Source organism: Juglans microcarpa x Juglans regia, chromosome 5D (assembly GCF_004785595.1).
Source record: "Juglans microcarpa x Juglans regia isolate MS1-56 chromosome 5D, Jm3101_v1.0, whole genome shotgun sequence".
Lineage (NCBI taxonomy): Eukaryota > Viridiplantae > Streptophyta > Magnoliopsida > Fagales > Juglandaceae > Juglans > Juglans microcarpa x Juglans regia.
Window position 1 is genome coordinate 8,073,079 of NC_054602.1, and position 11,004 is coordinate 8,084,082.

The following is an 11,004-nucleotide window of genomic DNA, read 5'->3' on the forward strand; positions in this document are numbered from 1 at the left end:
GATGTGGTTCGTCAGATTATAAAGTTATTTTTATTGTAAAATAGATTTAAGGGATCAGATGAAATCACATCAATTTGTAAGATTATTTTTATATAATTCGTTTGTGGATATAGCAGTATTCATTTTTTAATTCACTTATATATTCTACGATTGTATGGAGTAAAATTTCGGAGGAAGAAATTCAGAAAGCTCCGGCTCGATCGTGACATGCGCCGCACCTGGCATGGGTTTGTTCTTCATGTGCGTTCCATATAATTTTCCACTAAAGAAAACAAAGTTGTCCATGATCATGCTCTTCATATTGTACATGATCTACTATTAATTAATTGGTTCTTTATAAAGCCATATCTATTTTTTATACATTAGCCAGGATGCTTGTTGGTCTAGCAGCAGCAGCATGCATTTAAACTATTACGTTTATACTATTACTTTTAGCATAATCTGCTATTTTATTTATTCCCCTTTTTTTTTCTGCACTCAAATGGAGTAATATTTTACGTCGACCAATATTATTGTACACATTAATATTATTGAATGGTGATTGAATTGCGTGTTGAAATATGATATTCTAGTCAAGTAGGAATTATATATGCTGAATTTAAAGGTTTTAGAATCTTAAGATGGTAGTAAACATCCTGCTTTTTAAAAAATAATAAATACGATATTTACAAAAAAAATTAATTTAATTATATATTTCATAAAAAAACGATTACGTACAAGCAACATGAAGAGCCTCTCTCTGCTTAATAAAAGATAAAAAAGAGTGTCAATATCAAGCGTCCGACTCATTAAGTTATTAAAATCCACGAACTCACATGTTTACATCCTCTCATTTCAGACCCCCACAAAATCACTAATGTTTGTCTATATGTTGAAATTAAAGAAGGACTAACAATGAAAAGAGAACAAATTAGCATTTTTGAAATTAAAAAAGCTATTTATTTATGTAGAGCATGAGGAGTATAGGAAATTACTACCCTGCATGCCCTCCACCCAATGTACATCTCAAAATTTTATTTTACTTTATCTATCCAACAAACATGAACCCATCACACCATATAAAAGGCCAGAGAGCCCCACGGAAATAAATATTCAATTCAATTCCCACTGTTTATGGCTCTGTAGATACTCCCACACAAGATCATTCTCTCTTCTCTTTCTAAGCCCAACCTCGTTTACTTCTTCAACAAAATTTAACTTGAACTCCCGGTCTCTTTTTTCTATTCCTTTTCTCTGTTCCTCTAATCCTCCGCCTCACGAAAATTGTCTTCACCATCAGACAAAAAGCGAAGTTGTTACAGGTCAGCTCATCATCGACCGCTTTTCTCATGAAAAACTCATACTACTGTTCTTTTTGTTTTAATGAACGTCGAATGTGGTTTGTTTCTTATTTCTAACAGATTCGGGAAGAAGAACGAAGAAGAAGAAAGGATGCCTCTCTTCTAGTCTTTCTCGGATAAGGGGTTATAATTTCCTACCAACCAATCGGAGCAGCTGAACAAGAACAAGAAAGGGTAAAAAAAAAGAGGTTGGTTTTGTTTCTTTCTTATCGTTAACGAGAATTGTTCCATTGGGTATTTGTTTGTCAAAGTGTTGACTTTTTGCCTATCGGGTCCCTTTTCTCTTTTTTCTTCCAATCAGGTGGTAAACAGGGATTGCTCCATTCGTTACGCCACGGTGACGCTGTATATTACTCTCGTCCAGACCCCTCTCTCTGCCTTTTGTTGCCTGCGACTCTCTCTTCCTAGAAAGTGACGAAAATGGCGGACAATCCAAAGTTGGTGAGCTTCAGTTTTCGGATTTCTTTTTATTATTATTATTATTATTATTGAAAAAGAATAACAAAAATTTTCATAACCTTTTTCTTTCTTCATAACTATTTCATTGGGCTTTGCATCTTTTCTTCATTTCTTCGTCAATTGCCTCATTCACGTACGTTTCATCTCTTTCTCTCTCGGGGCATGTTTTTTTTGGGTTCTTGGTTCCTGTTGTTCTCAGGATATGGCTGATTCTTTGATAGGTGGTCTGTGGCTTAGAAGAGAATATGGGTAGGCAGGAAATCTCGGTTTCCGATCATATAAATGGATTTCAGTACTCGGCTGATCAATCCGATAGCTTTGTTATTGACATGGAGAGCTTATCTCATGGCGCTAATAAAGAAATTACTGCAAATTCAAGAATTACTGTAAGGTTTTCCTCTTTTTGTATCTTTTTTCAACGGTTCTGATTTTTTTTCCCCTCAATATATATATATATATATATATATATATATATCTTTTGAATTTCCGGCCCATTCATTTTTTAATTTTTAATTTCTCAATTGTTGTTGACATTATTGAAATGGAGGAAACCGATATGTCTGAGATAGCACGTCAGCATTTTTCTGCAATGGTAGAAATGGGATAATATCTATCTAAAGCATTTCTATCTGCCGAACATTTCCAATGTACTCTCTTTCCCTCTTCTTTGCCCTGTTTTGACATATTCTTATGGATGGAAAAGTTGCAGAGAAGCCTTTCAAGAAAAGGGTCTCAGCGTGCTGGCGAGAAAAAGATCATTCCGATTACGACTGCCGCTGCTGCTGATAGAGATCCTGTTCTTGCTACATCCTCACCCAGAGGTACCATTTCAAAATTATAAACTCACCTTTATAGCCATTACTTTTTTGCCTTTTTTCAAAATTACTGGTATTTTCATCATCATTACTTAATATTAAGATCAAGTAGTTTGATGAATTTGGTTTTACCAGTTCCATATTAACCTTTACCAAGAAAGTTAAGATTTTTGTCCACATGTGGACAAATTGAAAGCCTTTAAGATTTGGGCCTAACTTATTGTAAAATAGAATAATATATATACCGATAAAAAATATAATAATATATCACTGCTCGTTCCCAACGTCTACCAGCCTCACACAGAGGTGGGTGACTCACAAGTAGTTCATGTCTCCTGGATCCATTATCAACTTATTATTTTATGATCATCATTATTATCATCATCATTAGTGATTATTATCATTATTATTATTGAATTGCATGATTTTTTTTTTTCCTTTTTCTTTTTGTGGGTGTGGGGAAGGGGACATGAATCGCCTTGGTACAGAGAATTATGGTGGGTTTGCTCTACATCTGCTGAGTTCTTACCTGCCTTTAAGCGTATTGGGGATACAATTAATCAATTAGGGTGGAATTAACACATGGGAAGGGTGAGATTTCTTAGATTTATAAGTGAGTTCGAAGTCTCTAGCTTCCACATGCAATTTGAAGCAAAATCACCTTTGAATGAAATGATTACAGGGTCCACATAGCAATTAAGTAGATTACACTTGTGAGAGCTGATATATTACCTGACTGCTGGATCACAATGCCCTGTACATCTAATGAGTTTTGGACCAAGGTGCATTTTTTGTTTCTTTCTCTTTCTTCAGTTTGGTAGAAACATCAACTTATCAAAAAAAAAAAAAAAGTTTGGTAGAAACATAGATGACATATATGTATGCATACATATATCCTTGAGGCATGTGCAATTGCATTATTGGAGATTTAGGTGGTGAAGATCTTATTGGCTAACACATTATATATGCATATATATTGGGTATGGAACTTATTAATTAGCAGCTGCTATGGTAGGGTCTACCACGCCTGAAAAGTCCATGGCAGTAGGGACCATTGATAATCCTAGCAGCCCACAACTTCATCATCAGATTACTATCACTACTGGAAACAACATCAACACTCCCACCGAAAGCAGATGCATTTCTAGGAGAAATAGTTTCAGGCGCTCTCCATGGGTCCTTGATCCTAAGAAGATTCTTTTCCTCTTTGCCACCTTGTAAGTCTACTATTTCTGCAGCTCTCTACAGAGACTTTAATCTCTTATCTCCCCACTTAAGGGTTTTTCTTAGAATTTTATTCATTGGTGACAGGTCAAGCATGGGAACAATCTTATTGATATACTTTACTCTATCAATTGCCAAGCTCAATGCAAAAGAAGATGGTCTAGATTGGCAGCACTGACTGCGGGCATAGCCTTAAAAGTGAGATAGTGGCCAGCCAAAATCAGGGTCTGAAACAGAAGAAATGTAAGCAGTCCCTAGTGGGGTTCCAGTTTGGAAATTGGAGTATGGGCTTGTCTTGATGGCGTTTTGAAACAAAATACAGAACATAAAGAAGGGAAAAGATGTTAAAATAAGACTCCAGAAGTTAACAATCCGAAACTAATAGGCATCACAGGCTTGAAGATTCTTCTAAGCTTTTCTCCGGGATGTTAAGAAATTTACAGATGAAGACAATGACAGACTGCACGAAGACAAAGAAAAAGAATATTGTTTTTAACATGATGGTAGAGATTAAAACAGATGAGTTTTTCTTTTGTAAACTTGCTTGTACTTGCCGTTTCTGCACAGCTTAGTGGAGGATCAGAAAGTTACCTTTTGCTCTCTTTTCTGTTCCTTTGCCCTACCCAATACCTTCTATTTTGTTTGCTCTTTCGGCACTCCAACTTGAACAGGCCTTTTTTGTTGTATGTGGCATTCATGTGAGTAGGTAAACCGGCAAAAGGACGAAAACAACTGCTAGATGATCTGCAAGAAATGAAGTAATGCCAAGCGTGCGTGCACGCAGGCATGCGCACTTGAATCTTTTACTTCTTTCAGAAATATGGGAGCGAGAGTGAAATTCTTTTCTAGCACTGAATAGACTAAAATTTTGGAAGACATGATTGAAATTCATCAAATCCCCAACCCATTACATGATCTGTGGGTAATTCTTAAGTATTAGGAAGCAGAATGAAGTCATATGCTTCTTAAGAGCTTCTACTCTGCTCGAGCTGAAAACCTTACGGACATGATCTCCATCTGGGTGAAGTTAGGCAAAAAGTTTAACATACAGTGTATAACCAAATTATTGGCTAAAAGCAAGCATAAGTCACCGGGCAAGTACAAGTAACAAGATATTCTTGTCACGACATGTGGACATGCCTGTGTAACCATTTATAAGTACAGCATGAACAGAAATTTTCAATTTTCCCCCAAATCCACAAAAGTTATGGCTGAACCGGCAATAGTTGGCAACAAAAACTATTGTACAGAAGCCTTGAACAAGTAATTGTTGGGGTTATGTGGAGCCTGATTTGAGCTGAGAAGAAGTCAAGTCAAGAGTTCGCTTGAGGTATGCTCGATAGTTGGCTCGAGCGAATGTTGGACAAAAAATTCGCTTGCGGTGTGTGCGACAGTGGGTTCGAGCAAAACTCAACTCGAGAATTTGCTCAAGTGTCGCTTAATGGACCGCTCTAGCTAACATTAAGTAGAGAGTTCGCTCGAGGCATACTCAACAAGCCACTTGAGTGAATAACCCAAAAAGTTGTCACCTTAGGATTTTCTCAACGTTTGCCACATGTATGTAATGAAGAGCGGTGTTACATTGCTGCTCATATATGCCCGTTGCAAGTTGCCGCTAGGCCAAAATCAGCTTTTCATTTTTTTTTTTTCATTTTTTTATTCATTTAAAAATATTTTTTGAAAATATAAAAAATATATATATCAATACACTAATAGTCATTTTCTTAACTATTAAGTAAAGAAAAAAATTAAAAAAGAAATTAAAATACATGAGGTGTCAAAGTATCATTATTCTTTACAAAAATAGAATAGATTGAAGAACAAAGGCACAAACAACAATTTGAGAGAAAAACATGAAGAGAGAAACACAGTTGAGATTGTGGGTAGAGAGAAGCTCTTATAACTCTATGTATCTGTAAATCTCTTCTGAATAAAATATCCTGTAGCTCCATAGACGTAAGCCAAGCACGCTATTGAACCACATAAATCGTGTATCGTATAATTTATTCATGTGTTTTCATATTTATTTAACTGTCTATCTCATTATCGTTGCAATTGAGTGTGCTGTTTTCCCCAACATTAACCATTTGGGATGATCCAGTCAGCAAAGATTATTTTTCTAGAGTATGCATTAGGACATCAAGTAACAAAAAATTTATTGCTGTAGTAGCATGTATTAGAAACTATTGCATAGCTGATAAGCAGAGAGGGAAAAGAAAATTAAATTTTTTTGTACAAATTTAATATAATTACATATAATACAACTATTGTGTACGCCAATTGGCAGATTGCCATCTGTAACTTAATTTTCTGGCTACTTAATAAATAAATAAAACTTATCTTTTCTGGATATTTCAATACAATCGCTAAAGTTTCACTTCTGAAATTGCAGGAAGAGACAATATAGAAAATTCGATTGGAAGAGAATGCCAGTACTACTACTTCTGAAATTCAAGAGGTAACAACGACAACGACCAGTACTGCATGCAGTTTATTTCATTTTCAATGCCCTCAGTCGTCGCCTTTTTATTGATGATCATTCCAAACTGATACATTGATATTAGATCGAAGACAATACGAAATCCGAAATACTAGAATATTAATTAAAGTAAGAGTTCTTACGTACGGCCAATTGCTGGCCAGACAGGATTTTGTGCCAAAATCCCACCAGAAAGTTCCAGCTTCGATTCTTTCTGCCAGTACCTAATTAATTCTTTGGGTACTCCACGAATTAGAGACTTTTCGGCAATTCGACAACCAATATTATTACAATAGGCACATTTTTCATGTTGTATCTTTTCTGTGCCATATAAATTGATAAGGGTGTCTTCCCATCCCATTCATGAGTACGAGAGACACTAGTCATGAGAGCAATCATGTTATAAGCTTTGTACAGATCTTGTGGGCAGCGCCCCATCATGCATCCTGCAGCTTGAAGCATGCATATGGTAAACTCTATTGTTGCTTCACTCCGCCGAACGAAGGTACTATACATACCTCAGAAAGGGAAAATTCCTGCCAGAAATTGAAGTAATAGATCAGAACATGCGTGCATGTTGAATAAATTGTATTAATTCTCTCTCGTGCTATGGAGATCGAAGGGCATCACCCAAAGTTCTACCCAAGAAGGATCCTGCGCTCTGTTTTTCCCGTGAACCAACCACCAATTAATATTCTATTTCCATAGCACCTTGCACACAACCAGTACGAGTCACAAAACTTTAGACAATACATGAATCGGGTAACCGTATTAAAAAAAAAATACAATTTTTACCGAATTGAGAACTTAGGCAGTACTCCAGGTTCTAACTCGGAGATCATCCCTTTGGAAAATATATTTACATTCTATAACTTAATTATATGCATGAAAGAGTGCCAAGATGAGCCACAGGGCTTGGTAATTTTTTTTTAAAATATCCTATGTGGTAGGGCGACTAATCCTTTGCTAGGGTTTGGGTCGAGAGGCACATTTTGTTGCCAATAAGCATGATGGGTGGCTATACGGTGGCCCCTGGGAGTGGGGGCAGGGCTATTACGAAACCCCAGAAGGATGGGATAGTCTCGTTAGGTGGGGCTATTGAGGAAGGGGATCAAACAGGAACGAGCTACAGAGGGGGTGGGCGTTCATTTACCCAAGCCCAGCAAAGGCCAATTCCGACGGTGAAATTTAAGCTCCCTTTGACGAAACCAGAGATGATCAATGGCAATTTGGGTTTTGTTTTCTCGGAAGTGGAAATGGCAAGGGTGGCTGAGGAGTTGAAATTTGCTTTGGTATTAAAATTTTTCTCAATGAGGCCGTCTATAGATGTGTTGAGAATACATATCATTAAAACATGGGATTTTTGCGAAGTCCCGATGGTAAGCTTCATGGATGCGTTCCATGTGTTGCTCCACTTGGCTAATGAAAAAGACTACCTACATGCTTGGGCAAGAGAGGGAAGATTTGTGGTGGGGTGCCAATTCAGATTGTTCAACTCGTTGGTAGATTTTGATGTACACAAAAAACCTTTTATTGCTCCTCAGTGGATTTATCTTTCAGGACTGGCTTTGCACCTTTATAGAATGGATTGTTTGCAGATTTTGGCCTCTCGGTTCGGCAGGTTCTTAGGCATGAACAATGTGACGCTGTACTGGATGAGGGCGACAGGGATAAGAATGTGCGTAAAAGTGGACCTACAAGAAGAACCTGTGGCTAGGTTTCTGTAGGTAACAAGTAAAAAATAGATATGGCAGCGTGTGATCTATGAGAAAAAAAAAAAAAAAAAAGGATTTTATTGCAAAAAATGCTTTAGACAGGGGCATACTGATGTAGTATGCAGAGCTGGAGATAGTAATAAGAATCTCATTAGCAAAAAGGAAGGAAAGAAAGTGATTGAAAGGGAGGGAGAGGAGAAGGTTTGGAAGGAAGTGGGACGGAAGTAAGACAAGTTAGCTATGGGTGAGGAGGGAAGTGAGCCGCCTGAGGTAAAGGAGAAACAGGACAATGTGCAATAGGGTGGGGAGAGCGGAGAGGGACTCGAAATCCTACACCAAGATTCGGGCTTTGCTTAGGACATTGATACTACGTTAAGAATTGAAGAGGGGGAGGGAGAGGATAACTCAGTGGAAGAATATTTGAAACTAATTGAACAAGTGGAAGAAGGGGAATTCCGGAAGGTGGGTAGCTCTGTTCCAAAAATGAATAATTGTGTTGTGGAGGAGTATGATAGTGATAAAGAAGAGGGGGCTTTGATTTGCAGAAACAATTTTGCAATATTGTCGGAAAAGGAAGTTGAAATTGTAAAGGAAACACAAAAGATTACCGTTCGGACCCAGGGACAATACCACAAAGTGATCTGGGAATCCAAGATTCAGATTACGTGCTTGTAAGAAAGTTTAGAAGGGCTAAAGCCTAACCAAAAAAACTGAATCTATGATTGAGAGAATTACGGTGAGGAATATAAGGGGGTTGGGCACATCGAAAAGAAGACTATGGAAGCTAGTGAGGAAATATGAGCTCTCAGTTCTGGTTGTATCGGAGCCATTCCAAGAAGTATCCGAGCTACACAAGTGGGAGCTTAGTTTGCAGCTCTCCAATTTTTGTTCTAATGTGAAAGCAGGTGGAAAAATATGGGTATGCTAGAAGGATGAAATAAAAATGGAAGTTGTGGATTTGACCATGCAATCGCTTTCGGCTGTATTTACGGACTCTGGGGGACCTTTGCTAGCAACTTTTTCATATGCAAAGTGTTTGCAAGCTGAACGCAAGGAGCTTTGAGACCATTTGAAAAGCATTTCGAATACTACAGAGGCCTGGGTGGTGATGGGGGACTTTAATATCATTCGATCCGATGAGGAAAGAGTGGGGGGAAGGCCTAGACCTTCATCGGCAATGGTAGACTTTAATGAATGTATCAATATCTGTGGTTTAATGGAGCTACCATTGGTAGGAAGGTAACTATCATGGTGCAATGGGCAGCAAGGTTTGTCTAGAAGTTGGGCGAAACTCGACAGAATTTTTAATTAGCTCTGATTTCGGGCGTATTCATGGCCAAGCTACTGCAAGTTTGCTAAGTAGAAGAACATCGGATCACTCGCCGATTTTATTAAAACTTGCGTCGGAGGGTGGGAGATATGGGCCTACCCCTTTCTGATTTTAGAACATATGGATTTCACATGACGGATTCTTAGAAATGGTGAATAAATCATGGAATGAACCGATGAGGTGGGATTCGGGGCTATGTAGACTGGCTGGGACACTAAAAAGGCTCAAGTAGAAACTGAGGCAGTGGAATAGAGAGGAATTTGGCCGGGTGGATGGAGTGATCAAGGAATTGGAAGAAATGTTGGAACAATATGAGGAGGCACTACAAGCGTCTTACCCTAAGGATATTAAGGAGTTTCCTATTATCAAGGCGGAACTGGATATTTGGTATAAAAGGGAAGACACGAGATTGGCCCAACAAACAAAAAAAATCCTGGCTAGAAAAGGGAGATCGGAATACTAAATTTTTTCATGCAGTCATTTCCCAATGTAGAAGGAACGCCTATATAAAAAGCATAAGCCTACCAGATGGTTCAGTTTTGGGGTCAATGAAGCTGGCCCATAAGGGGGCTGTCCTGTACTTTGAAGAGTTCCTATCCCATGAAGACACATGAGAGCTACCATGTTTGGAAGAGCTGATACAACCAGTTGTGTCAGAGAGTATGAAGTGTTAATTGAAGGTAGAGCCAACAGAGAAGGAGATATACGAGGCGTTCTCGTCAATAAGAGTTGAAAGTAGCCCAGGACCCGATGGCTTCGAATCCGCATTCTACATGTCGTGCTGGAGTATTGTTAAGGAAGGCATGAAGGAGGCAGTTAAGGAGTTTTACACAGGTCAGTTTCTACCAAGATTTTATTCCTCTTCATTTTTAGTTCTCATTCCGAAAATTAAAAATCCTCAAAGTTATAACAAGTTCAGCCCCACAAGCCTGTGTAATGTGATTTACAAAGTTTTCCCCAAAGTTTTAGTTGATAAGGTCTCCATGGTACTCAGAGATTTAATCTCTTCGGAACAAGGGGCCTTTGTGAAAGGAAGAAAAAATTTGGAAAACATCACACATATGCAGGAGATGGTAAAGCTATTAAATTGGAAGACTAGAGACGGAAACATTATGGTTAAAATAGACATGAGCAAGGTATACGACAAGGTGGATTGGAGATTTTTGGAGCATACTCTAAGGACTTTCGGATTCCCGAAGTTCTTTCGTAGATTGATAAAAAATTGCATGACTTTGTCGTGGTTCTCAATTATGATGCATGGCACGTATAAAAGCTATTTCAAGGCGAAAATGGGACTACCAGAGGGGGACCCGTTATCCCCGTATTTATTTATTATCATGGAAGAGGTATTCTCAAGATTGATCAAGAAGAAGATGTCAAAGAAGAGGATCTTGCCTTTTTCTTAGCCGAGCGAGACTCCTCCCATTACCCATCTATTATATGTTGACGACATTATGGTGTTTGTTAATGCTAGTAAGGGCTCTATATATGCTCTAATGGAGGTGGTAAAGACATGAAAGATGGACTAAACAAAGGGTAAACCATGAAAAGTCAGCAATATTTTTTCCTAAGCAGTTGAACTGGCGAAGGAGGGGAGAGTTGTTGGTGGAAAATGGCTTTAAGGAAGGCTCCTTCCAATTTC

The 11,004-nt window shown here is 38.1% G+C and overlaps 1 protein-coding gene across 4 annotated transcripts; it reads left to right on the forward strand.

Moving 5' to 3' along the window:
* The first annotated feature begins 1,072 nt into the window (after positions 1–1,072).
* LOC121264393 lies at positions 1,073–4,440 on the forward strand. 4 transcript variants are annotated; one of them, XM_041167547.1, is made up of 7 exons: positions 1,073–1,301; positions 1,401–1,528; positions 1,642–1,781; positions 1,999–2,185; positions 2,503–2,620; positions 3,618–3,831; positions 3,926–4,440. In XM_041167547.1, the coding sequence occupies exons 4-7, from the start codon at positions 2,045–2,047 to the stop codon at positions 4,014–4,016; spliced, it is 564 nt and encodes a 187-aa protein (XP_041023481.1). In that variant the 5' UTR covers positions 1,073–1,301; positions 1,401–1,528; positions 1,642–1,781; positions 1,999–2,044; the 3' UTR covers positions 4,017–4,440. The 4 variants fall into 4 exon arrangements, with proteins under 4 accessions (XP_041023481.1, XP_041023479.1, XP_041023480.1 ...); XM_041167545.1 differs by having other exon boundaries at positions 1,074–1,301; positions 2,021–2,185; XM_041167546.1 differs by having other exon boundaries at positions 1,074–1,301; positions 2,021–2,185; positions 3,630–3,831.
* Positions 4,441–11,004: the final 6,564 nt, after the last annotated feature.